Source organism: Nerophis ophidion, linkage group LG07, assembly GCF_033978795.1.
Source record: "Nerophis ophidion isolate RoL-2023_Sa linkage group LG07, RoL_Noph_v1.0, whole genome shotgun sequence".
In the NCBI taxonomy this organism is placed as follows: domain Eukaryota; kingdom Metazoa; phylum Chordata; class Actinopteri; order Syngnathiformes; family Syngnathidae; genus Nerophis; species Nerophis ophidion.
Genome location: NC_084617.1, coordinates 71,460,493 through 71,472,992, shown reverse-complemented (window position 1 = coordinate 71,472,992; position 12,500 = coordinate 71,460,493). Strand labels below are relative to the sequence as shown.

General features: G+C 40.4%; 1 protein-coding gene across 3 annotated transcripts in view; it reads right to left on the bottom strand.

Moving 5' to 3' along the window:
- Positions 1-2,376: 2,376 nt before the first annotated feature.
- The window catches only part of LOC133556785 (erlin-2-like), a 52,307-nt gene continuing 42,183 nt past the window's right edge, over positions 2,377-12,500 (bottom strand). For 2 of the 3 annotated variants that reach the window (XM_061907055.1, XM_061907057.1), the window contains exon 13: positions 2,377-7,285. In XM_061907055.1, coding sequence (XP_061763039.1) covers positions 7,112-7,285 — 174 coding nt within the window. In that variant the 3' untranslated portion in view covers positions 2,377-7,111. The remainder of the gene's footprint in view (positions 7,286-12,500) is intronic. The other variant, XM_061907058.1, reaches the window with a different exon arrangement.

Sequence of the window (12,500 nt, the reverse complement as noted above, 5' to 3'; positions counted from 1 at the left end):
ATGTGGTGATATCATTTACACACTGATGTCGGTTTTTGATGCAGTACCGCCTGAGGGTTCAATGGTTCGTAATATCATCGCTTACATGCAGTGGTTTCTCCAGATTCTCTGAACCTTTTGATGATTTTACGGACCATAGATGGTGAAATTCCTAAATTCCTTGCAATAGCCCTTTGAGAAATGTTGTTTTTATACTGTTTGACAATTTGCTCACACATTTGTTCACAAACTGGTGACTGACTGAGCATTTCATGGAAGCTGCTTTTATAGCCAATAATGGCACCCACCTGTTCCCAATTAGCCTGCACACCTGTGGAATGTTCCAAATAAGTGTTTGATGAGAATTCCTCAATTTTATCAGTTTTTATTGCCACCTTTCCCAACTTCTTTATCACGTGTTGCTGGCATCAAATTCTAACGTTAATGATTACTTGCAAAAAAAAAAAGTTTAACAGTTTGAACATCAAATATGTTGTGTTTGTAGCATATTCAACTGAATATGGGTTGAAAATGATTTGCAAATCATTGTATTCTGTTTATATTTACATCTAACACAATTTCCCAACTCATATGGAAACGGGGTTTGTATACATACATATATATATATATATATATATATATATATATATATATATATATATATATTATATATATATGGTCTAAAACATCATATCTGGGGGAATATTGTTGGGTCTACTCCTGTCTCTGGCAATGCAAAAAACCCCACGAATATTTGTCTTTAAATATGTTTTTTGCCTTTTAATTACCGTATTTTCCGGACCTCAGGGCGCCCTGGATTAAAAGGCGCACTGCCAATGAAACAAGTACAGATGCACAAAAGACTTGTTTTGTCAGCTTTTGAAAAAATAAATACAAAAATATTTTGTTGAGTGTGAATTGGTTTGATAAAAGACATAAATCACCGCAGGTGGACATTTATAGAGACATAAATATGTAAGAGCAATACGATTATAAATCTTAACTGAAATATTCAGCTTTTAAGTCCAAGCAAAATAAAAATGTCCTCTAAGGAAAAAAAGTCAATTAAAAAAAATAATAATAATTTTATTAGGTGTATTTTTTTTAGATGCCAAAAGTGAAAGGCAGGCTCTGTTAAACCGAGACCTTGGTACACAATGAAGAGACTACAATGGATGTTCACACTAAGGCAGGGGTCGGGAACCTTTTTGGCTGAGAGAGCCAAGAGTCCAAATATTAAAAAAATGTATTTCCGTAAGAGCCATATAATATTTTTTTAAACACTGAACACAACTAAACATGTTTATTTTTAAGTAAGACCAACATTTCTAGAGTAAAATAGCTCTCTTATTATTTGTAATAACATTGTTATTCTGAAGCCAACTGTGGAGGGGGCGTGGCCTGCGGGCCTGCAGCGAAGCAGGGTGTGCCAGGACCAGCCTCGAAATCAGCGACAGGTGCGTAAACGGCCCACCTGGGCCTTGTTATCTAATCACCTGTCGCTCTGTTATAAGCAGCAGCCAGGAGGAGAGACGGGGGTTGGGGCTGGAGCCAGAGTGCGAAGGAGAACAAAAGAGAAAAAGACAATTGCTGGAAAGCAACGGAGAGACTTATTGAAAAATAAAAAATATTGCAACCCCGAAACAGGCTCTCATGTCGGTGCTTGGTGGTCTGAAGAACCTGGTGGTCGACCTATGTTCCCATCCTCACCTATGGTCATGAGCTTTGGGTCATGACCGAAAGGATAAGATCACGGGTACAAGCGGCCGAAATGAGTTTCCTCCGCCGGGTGGCGGGGCTCTCCCTTAGAAATAGGGGGAGAAGCTCTGCCATCCGGGAGGAACTCAAAGTAAAGCCGCTGCTGCTCCACATCGAAAGGAGCCAGATGAGGTGGTTCGGGCATCTGGTCAGGATGCCACCCGAACGCCTCCCTAGGGAGGTGTTTAGGGCACGTCCAGCCGGTAGGAGGCCACGGGGAAGACCCAGGACACGTTGGGAAGACTATGTCTCCCGGCTGGCCTGGGAACGCCTCGGGATCCCCCGGGAAGAGCTAGACAAAGTGGCTGGGTAGAGGGAAGTCTGTGCTTCCCTGCTTAGGCTGCTGCCCCCGAGACCCGACCTCGGATAAGCGGAAGATGATGGATGGATGTCCGGCGGGGCAGATTGAAAAACTCACCGGGCCGCATGTGGCCCCCGGGCCTTAATTTGCCCGGGTCTGCTCTAGAACCATATATCCAATACTTTAAAAAGTGAGGTCCATTTTCTAAATAAAATAATTTACATTGACATTTATCTGACGGCATTCTGCTGGCATCATTGGCAAAGTCAAAATGATCCGTGAGATATTACCAGAGGCTGGAATGTGAGTAAAGTAGTCAACAAACGACACTGATGGAATCTCTTTGTGCTGGAAACATCGCCGCACTTTTGATTGGACGTCATCATGGATTCATACAAAAGATAATAAACAATTAGTTAACATTTTATCTTAACAATGAACAAGTGAAGCAGCAGAGAACTTTTGTTTCAACCTGAAGCAAACAGAGAGGACTACAAATATTCAGTGGAGTGACTTGACGTTTAAAGGGGAACTGCACTTTTTTGGGAAAAATGTTGCCTTTCCCTACAATCCTTATAACAGTTGTGATCAAAATTATTCAACTCCCACACAACTTTGGTGTTTTAGCAAGTTGGACATGTATTCCGTATTTTGTTTATAGTCATATCAAATAAAGATGCAATAAATAGACAAATGCAACTTGAATTACATTATATTTTCTAACATACCAAACAGTGTCCATCCATCCATCCATCCATTTTCTACCGCTTATTCCCTTTTGGGGTTGCGGGGGGCGCTGGCGCCTATCTCAGCTACAATCGGGCGGAAGGCGGGGTACACCCTGGACAAGTCGCCACCTCATCGCAGGGCCAACACAGATAGACAACATTCACACACACATTCACACACTAGGGCCAATTTAGTGTTGCCAATCATTTCTCTTAATATCTAATTGACAAAATTATTCAACCCCTTGAAGATCATAATTCTAAGGAACAGAATTTGAATAAGGTCTTTTCAATCAGGTGTTGAAAACACCTGTAGATGTGATTAGAACCATAACGAGCAACAATTAAACTGATTGAAAAAGACTGTGACGCTCAGCTTCTTGTAGATGGTCAATGGTGTATTTGCAACATGGTGAAGTCCAGGGAGTTGTCAAAGAAGTCAAGAGAGGAGGTAATTTCTCTTCATAAGAAAGGATATGGATATAAGAAAATAGCAAAGACATTACACATTCCAAAAGACACAGTATGGAGCATAATTTGCAAGTTTAAGGCTAAAGGCACAGTGGAATCACTACCTGGGCGTGGTAGAAAGAAGATGCTGTGTGCAACTGCTGTCCGGTGTTTGAAGCGTACAGTGGTGAAAAACAGCTGAGGAACTACAACAGGACATTGCAGAGGAGGGAACGCAGGTTTTGTCCCAGACAATAAGGCGCGCACGACGAGGCGCACCACACTTCTGACTACCAGGCACAAGTAAAATAGACTCCAGTATGCCCAAAAATCATCTGGACAAACCCCAAAGGTTTTGGGAAACTCTTCTAAAACTGGAACTCTTTGGGCCTATGAATCAACGTTATGTCTGGAGGAGAAAAAAATTAAGCTTACAAAGAGAAGAACACCTTTCCTACTGTTAAGCATGGTGGGGGGTCAATCATGCTCTGGGGCTGTTTCTCTGCCTCAGGTACCGGGAATCTCCAGCGCGTTCAAGGCATTATGAATTCTATTTCCTAGCAGGATATGTTAGCTGCAAATGTCATGAAGTCAGTGACGAAGCTGAGGCTTGGGAGACGTTGGACCTTCCAACAGGACAAGGATCCCAAGCATACCTCCAAATTAACATCAGAAGAAAGGCTGGAAGACTCTGGAGTGGCCTTCACAGTCGCCAGACCTAAATCTTATAGAAAAGCTGTGGTGGGACTTGAAGAAGGCAGTTGCAGCACGCAAGCCCAAGAATATGAATGAACTGGAGGCCTTTGCCCAAGAGGAATGGGCTAAAATACCTGTAGATGCTTGCAAGAAGCTTATGTATCACCTTTGAAGGACGTCATTACTGCCAAAGGGTGTTCTACTAAGTACTAAAGATGCATGGAACTAGGGGGTTGAATCATTTTGTCAATAAGATATTAAGAAAAATGTCCTTTTTTGGTATTTTGTAAAATACTATGTAACAATTTAAGTTGCATTTGTCTATTCGACACATCTTTATTTGATATGACCATTAACAAAATACAGAATAAATGTCCAACTTGCAAAAACACCAAAATTGTGTGGGGGTTGAATAATTTTGATCACAACTGTAAGCGACAAGAAGACAAAATATATATATTTTTTCATTTTAATTTGTCATAATTGTCTCCTTCTCGGTGGCAAGCGATGCAGCTAATGGGATCATTTCGTTCTATCTCTAAATCCCTTCAAAAATCGCCAACAATTTTTAATTTACGTTTCCATAACCTGTATAATAACCAAGTGGTAGCGCCATTGTTAATTTAAGAGCAAACCCTTGGAAACTCTTTTAACAGCGTACTAACACATTGCATAACAATTTACCATGAATTGATTAACGTGGACCCCGACTTAAACAAGTTGAAAAACTTAATCGGGTGTTACCATTTAGTGGTCAATTGTACGGAATATGTACTGTACAATCTACTAATAAAAGTCTTCAATCAATCAATCAAAGCCTAGCCGTAAACTAGCATCTATGTCAGCAGCCGAATGGCTTTAAAACTTTTAATGTACAAAAAAAATGCAATAGGACACAAATGAGTACTGACTGAAAAACATGAACAGTCTTATTACAATATCTATAAAGTGTTAACCCACATTTCATGTTTTGTTTGTACACAGCAAGCTCGACAGCGTACAGTATGATGTGCTGCATGTGTTACGATCAATATTATAGTGACTCACTCGATGGACAGTCGTGCGTTTGGTCCAGCTGGCCGGGGAAGTTTTTTTTCCAGTTGATTTTGGGTAAGCACACCATTTATGTCAGCATAGCTTGGCTCCAAATTCCACATTCACACTATGTTTATAGTCTTTGGTATGACTCTGCCGGGGTTTGAACTCACAACCCACCGATCTCAGGGCGGACACTCAAACCACTAGGCTACTTGTTGCCGGAAGTGCATTGCTAGAAACGGAAATAAATGCGCTGAGGAATTTAGTAACGGTATTGCTCAAAAAGACTAAAATATGGTTAATATTGTACATATTTTTTATGGATGTGCCAGTTCCATTATTATGTACATAATTCAAATTTTGATTCAGCTGAGATAGGCTCCAGCACCACTCGCAACCCAGGAAGAGACAAGCGGTAGAAAATGGATGGATGGAGGTTTTTGAAGTTTTTTTAGAGGCCTACTGAAATGAGATTTTCTTATTTAAACGGGGATAGCAGGTCCATTCTATGTGTCATACTTGATCGTTTTGCGTTATTGCCATATTTTTGCTGAAAGGATTTAGTAGAGAACATCGACGATAAAGTTTGCAACTTTTGGTGCTGATAAAAAAGCCTTGCCTGTACCGGGAAGTAGCAGACGATGTGCGCGTGACGTCACGGGTTGAGGACCTCCTCACATCTGAACATTGTTTACAATCATGGCCACCAGCAGCGAGAGCGATTCGGACCGAGAAAGCGACAATTTCCCCATTAATTTGAGCGAGAATGAAGGATTTGTGGATGAGGAAAGTGAGAGTGAAGGACTAGAAAAAAAAAAAAAGACTATACTGTGGGAGCGATTCAGATGTTATTAGACAAATTTAGTAGGATAATTCTGGAAAATCCCTTATCTGCTTATTGTGCTACTAGTGTTTTAGTGAGATTATTTGATTACATGGTCGTAACTGTACAACCTGAAGGTCGGCCCCGCACCTTTCTTCAGCACCAGTCGACGGGTGGTGGCGATGCCCATCTCTGCCCTTAGCAAGGGACCCTCTTCGAAACACGATCTTTTGAAATGATCGCTGCATAATACACTGTACTTTGTGTGTGTGGTCCAATCCAACCGTGTTCGCTTGTTCGCTCTGTTCCATAGTAAAGCTTCACCGTCATCTTTCGGGAATGTAAACAATGAAACACCGGCTGTGTTTGTGTTGCTAAAGGCTGCCGCAATACACTGCTTCCCACCTACAGCTTTCTTCTTTGATGTCTCCATTATTCATTGAACAAATTGCAAAAGATTCAGCAACACAGATGTCCATAATACTGTGGAATTATGCGATGAAAACAGACGACATAGCTAGAAACGATGCTGGAACAAAATGTCCTGTACAATGCGTGACGTCACGCGCACGCGTCATCATACCTCGACGTTTCAGCAGGATACTTCAGCGCGAAATTTAAAATTGCAATTGCGTATTGGCATGTGTTACAATGTTAAGATTTCATTATTGATACATAAACTATCAGACTGTGTGGTCGGTAGTAGTGGGTTTCAGTAGGCCTTTTAGAGGGCTTTGAAGGCTACAACGGTGGCTCCCATTAGCCGCATCTTGCAAGCGTTTTTTTTATCATCTTTAGGGTCCTTAAATAAAAAAAAAAAAAGACATTTTTGTTCTTGTCGCTCATGGTGATTGTGACCATTAGGCAAAATTCCCCAAACAAGTGTAGTTCTCATTTAAGAGCCTCATGAAAGAAAGAAATGCTTGTTGGTGTAAACACATACTGTACTTCTACCCTTGGGGCACCACTCCCTATTGGAATGCTGCCATATTGAAGGCATTATCACTTGCTTGTGCTTGATGAATTTCCACAAGAGCCGTGTTCTTTTTTTTGTTGTTGTTGTTTCTCAACGTCACACAGCACACACTTGAACTCACGTGTGATGCAATCAAAAATGTTTTTCTTCTACCAGTACCAAACAAAGAAGCGTCCCTGAAAAGGTTATATTCGGACTTTTTACATGCTTATTCCAATGTTGAGAGTTTCTAGCAGTGGTTCTGAGGTTCACGTCAGCAGGGCTTCTCTGGGCTGAAGGGGAAAAAGCTGCATAGTTTGTGTCACGACCCTCCAACATTGAGTCCACCAACCATGTGCGGTCCCTCCCAGTACCTTCTTGTCTTAATCCATGTCCAAAATCTGCTCGCCCACAAAGTCCATGGCTGCAGACGCCTTGATGGAAGTTCCGGCTGAGTCCACGAACATCTGGGGTATGTCGTTCCCAAAGTAGATCTTGCTGTTGGCAGCAATGGCCTTGTACTTCATGAGCTGCAGGTATTCTGGAGTTAACTTCATCTGCAAGAGTGCAAACACAGTCAAAATGCTTCCGAGGGATTTATGTTCAAATATGTTACAATTTATTATTGTTTCTCAAGCCTGTACCTTGTATTAAAACTAAAAAAATGATTTTATTAAATGTCCCTTTGTTTCCCTGTGCATTTATAATTGCTCTTAAACCAAATGTAAATGTTTTCTGCGATAACTCAATCTAAAACATTTTCAGTAGAATATCTGATTACTAAAATATTCGATAGCTGCAGCTGTAGAATTTTACCGGCCTTAATAATTATTAGTGATCAACAAGTCCCAACAAGTGTTGATTCTATTTTACCAGTCAATACAGTAAAGATGTGAGTAGAGATGTCCGATGATATCGGACTGCCGATATTATCGGCCTATAAATGCTTTAAAATGTAATAATATCGGAAATTATTAGCATCGGTTTAACAAATTAAAATGTATGATTTTTTTAAAACGCCGTTGTGTACAAAGACGTAGGAAGGACTACAGAGCGCCGATAGACCTTAAAAACATTGCCTTTGCGTTCTGGCCCAATCACATAATGTCTACGGCAGGGGTCGGGAACCTTTTTGGCTGAGAGAGCCACACAAGCCAAATATTTTAAAAAGTATTTCCGTGAGAGCCATACAATTTTTTTAATTTTTTTTTTAACACTGAATACAACTAAATGCGTGCATTTTTAAGAAAGACCAACATTTTTTAGAGTATAAGTCTCTTATTCTTTTTAATAACATAGTTATTCTGCGACTTCTTGAACAGGTGCGGTAGAAACCGGATGGATGGATGAAAATGTTTTATATTTTGAACGTTATTTTTGATACTGTGATTACCAGCGGATTTATTCATTACTTATCGTGTTAAGCAATGTCAGCTAAAATTGATCTGAGAGCCAGATGCAGTCATCAAAAGAGCCACATCTGGCTCTAGAGCCATTGGTTCCCTACCCCTGGTCTACGGCTTTTCACACACGCACAATTGAATGCAACGCATACTTGGTCAACAGCCATACAGGTCACACTGAGGGTGGCCGTATAAAGAACTTTAACACGGTCACAAATATGCGCCACACTGTGAACCCACACCAAACAAGAATGACACGAACATTTCGGGAGAACATCCGCACTGTAACACAACAGAACAAATACAGCACTAACTCTTCCGGGCCGCAATAATATACCTCCCCCCCACACACCTTAACTTCCTCATGCTCTCTCAGGGAGAGCATGTCCCAAATCCCAAGCTGCTGTTTTGAGGCATGTTAAAAAAAAATACTGCACTTTGTGACTTCAATAATAAATATGGCAGTGCCATGTTGGCATTTTTTTCCATAACTTGAGTTGATTTATTTTGGAAAACCTTGTTACATTGTTTAATGCGTCCAGCGGGGCATCACAACAAAATTAGGCATAATAATGTGTTAATTCCACGACTGTATATATCGGTATCGGTTGATATCGGAATCAGTACTTAAGAGTTGGACAATATCGGAATATCCGATATCGGCAAAAGAGCCATATTACCGGACATCTCTAGATGTCGGTATCGTCCAATTTGTGTTAAAGGGTAATCAATCAATCAATTCCTTTATTGTCATTGTCATAAATAACACTTAAGTCATACATGTCAACGAGATTTCGTCTGAGCTTTGTCCAGCGGCATAGAAACTGCATTGATGTGCAGGTTGACCATATTTTACAGTGTAGCATTTGTCTATGAGAACGCCTATAGAGGGACCTGGGGGGTGGGAACAGTCAGATGTCTGATGAGTGTTGCGTTTATGGCCAGAGCATTATTACTGAGGTGGTTAAGAGTGAGGTAATAAGATGGTCGGGGGCAGTAAAGGGGCATGCTGTTCATTTAGCAGCCTGGGGATACAGACTGAGACATTCTGGTGGTCCTGGCGCCAATCGATCTATACCTCCTTCCAGAGGGTAGCAGGTTGAAGAGGCCCTGTGCTGGATGGTATCTGTCCTTTAGGATGTTGCGTACTCACTTTAAGCAGCAAGGTGTGTACAGGGCACTCATCTCTGGGAATAGATTCCTTGTAATTTTCCCTGCCCTTTTAACCACTCGTTGGTTTACTTTAGTGCAGCTAGCGAAAGTAAACCAGTAAGTGATCGTCATTGCCGATAAAGCATTTTCCTGCAGATCACAAACACCAATCCTTTCTGGCTGACGCTATTTCTTTTAGTTTCCAGGCTGCCAAGCGGCTGACAGCTAACTAGCGTCTACATGCACAGTGTGTCAAAAGCTCATGATAATCACATCCATTATGGAAATTTACGGTAGCTACATTTCTTAATATCTGAGGGAACGGCTTGGCGCAGTTGGGAGAGTGGCCGTGCCAGCAACCTGATGGTTCCTGGTTCAATCTCCACCCTCTACCAACCTCGTCACGTTCGTTGTGTCCTTGAGCAAGACCCTTCACCCTTGCTCCTGATGAGTCATGTTTAAAGGGGAACATTATCACCAGACCTATGTAAGCGTCAATATATACCTTGATGGTGCAGAAAAAAGACCATCTATTTTTTTCAACCGATTTCCGAACTCTAAATGGGTGAATTTTGGCGAATTAAACGCCTTTCTGTTTATCGCGCTGGAGGCGATGACGTCAGAACGTGACGTCACCGAGGTAACACACCCACCATTTTCATTTTCAACACATTACAAACACCGGATCTCAGCTCTGCTATTTTCCGTTTTTTTTTACTATTTTTTGGAGCCTTGGAAACATCATGCCTTGACGGTGTGTTGTCGGAGGGTGTAAGAACACTAACAGGGAGGGATTCAAGTTGCGCCACTGGCCCGAAGATGCCAAAGTGTCTGCCGCCAGACCCCCATTGAATGTGCCAGAGTGTCTCCACATTTGACCGGCGATGCTAAGGCAGACATGGCACAGAGATGTATGGATAACCTGCAGATGCATTTGCAACGATAGTCAACGGAATCACAAAGGTGAGTTTGGTTGATGTTGACTGCCAGCTAATCGATGCTAACATGCTACGCTAATCGATGCTAACATGCTATTTACCGGCGGTGCTAAAGCAGACATGGCACAGAGATGTATGGATAACCTGCAGATGCATTTGCAACTATATTACGTTTCCTTCCACCCACGTTTAATGCGAAAAAAACACTTACCAGTCGACGGATTTAAGTTGCTGCAGTGTCAAAAGATGCGAAAGTCCTGATCGTTTGGTCCACACATTTTACCGGCGATGCTAACGCAGCTATTCGGCCATGCTATGGCTATGAATAGCGTCAACAGCTATCCGCTCAATATCTTCAGTTTCTTCAATACTTTCATACTCCAACCATCTGTTTCAATACATGCGTAATCTGTTGAATCGCTTAAGTCGCTGAAATCCGAGTTTGAATCCCAGCTAATGTCACTATATCTTGCTGTGGTATTCCCAATGTTTGTTTACGTTGGCAGCACTGTGTGACGTCACAGGGAAATGGCCAGTGTCTTCGCAGAGAGTCGAAAATAAGGCATTTTAAAGCTTTATTTAGGGATATTCCGAGACCGGTAAAATTTTGAAAAAAAATTCAAAAAATACAACAAGCCACTGGGAACTGATTTTTATTGTTTTTAACCCTTTTGAAATTGTGATAACGTTCCCCTTTAAGGCCTTGCATGGCAGCTACCGCCATCAGTGTGTGAATATGTGTGTGAATGGGTAAATGCGGAAATAGTGTCAAAGCGCTTTGAGTACCACAAATATGCATGATTAGCACTCCACACAAGTCAATAACATCAACAAAACTCAACTTTGTGCATTCAAGCACAGCATGAAACTTTTGGTGGACAAAATCAGACAAAGAAGGAGTGGACAATTTTGCATGTAAACAAACTGCTGTCTCACAGTCCACACTATGTGGGGTTCAAGAACCGCCGAAATCAGTAGAACAAAATGATACTCACAAAATACTCTCATCAGTGAAGCATACACACAAAAATATTAAACTGTGGGCTTTCTAATTGGGAAGGTTTGTGTCATATTTGTCCTCAAACAAAAAACCTACTAACACTAAGAAATCATTTTTCTCCCATCTTATTCCATTTTCAATCCTTTTTAAAAAAATGCTCCAGGGAGCCACTAGGGCGGCACTGTTGTGACAGTCAAACCTTTTTTTATTTAATTTTTTTGACACTAAGATACTCTAATGCAGGGTTGTCCAAACTTTTTCCACAGAGGGCCGCACGCGGGGCCATTTTGATATTTTTCATTTTCAAACCATAAAAAAATATATGGAATTTTTTTTAATCCTAAGGGCTCCTGGGGAGCATTGAGGGTCCCAGTCACTAAAATGTTAAAAATAAGTCAAATTGTTATTATTAGTATTTTATTTATTTATTATTATTATTATTGAGATTGATTGCGATTGATATAAAGTAAAACAAATAAGGTTTTATGCCTTTTCTGTCAAAGACAACTTTGTTTTTATAGTAAAACTGAAATATGCAGTATTTCGATAGATAGATAGATAGTACTTTATTGATTCCTTCAGGAGAGTTCCTTTATTTAGCAATTAAAGCCCTCAAAGATCAATAATGCAAGACACCTTTGATTTTAATTAGTTAATATTTTTGAGTAATCACAGTGAAAAGTTAAATACAATCCTACTAAATATATTTGAGATCCAAAAGGTTCCCCACTCATAAAGTGATGCTTTTTTATTAGTCTTTTTTTTACTTTTAACACTTAAATTTCAAGATCAACTTCCGATATATCTGTCGATTTTAAGTTTGAACTATTATTTTGTTTGTTTCATGCTCTTTGGTCAAAAATTTGATGTTTTTATATGGCAACCATACAACACATATGCAATATTTTTTTCCACATAAAACATTTTAAAGTGATAATTTTTAGGTAATAATTCATTATAACAGATTTTTTTGTCCTTTTTTTTATTTTTATTTAAGCAATGGAAAAAAAAAGAAAATAAAGACAAAAGTAAAAAAAAAAAAAACAGCCTGCATGGCAGCTGTGTGTCAACATTGCCACTTTTTCTCATTAGATTCCACCTCATTCCACTTTTTATAAATATTTTAATTTTTGACTTTTGCAATACTATCAATTTTGCAATTTTTACAGAATGTGTGGCGGGCTGGTAAAAGATTAGCCGCAGGCCGCAAATGGCCCCCCGGGCCGCACTTTGGACAACCCTGCTCTAATGTGTGGCTTACGGCTTATTTGTTTTGCCT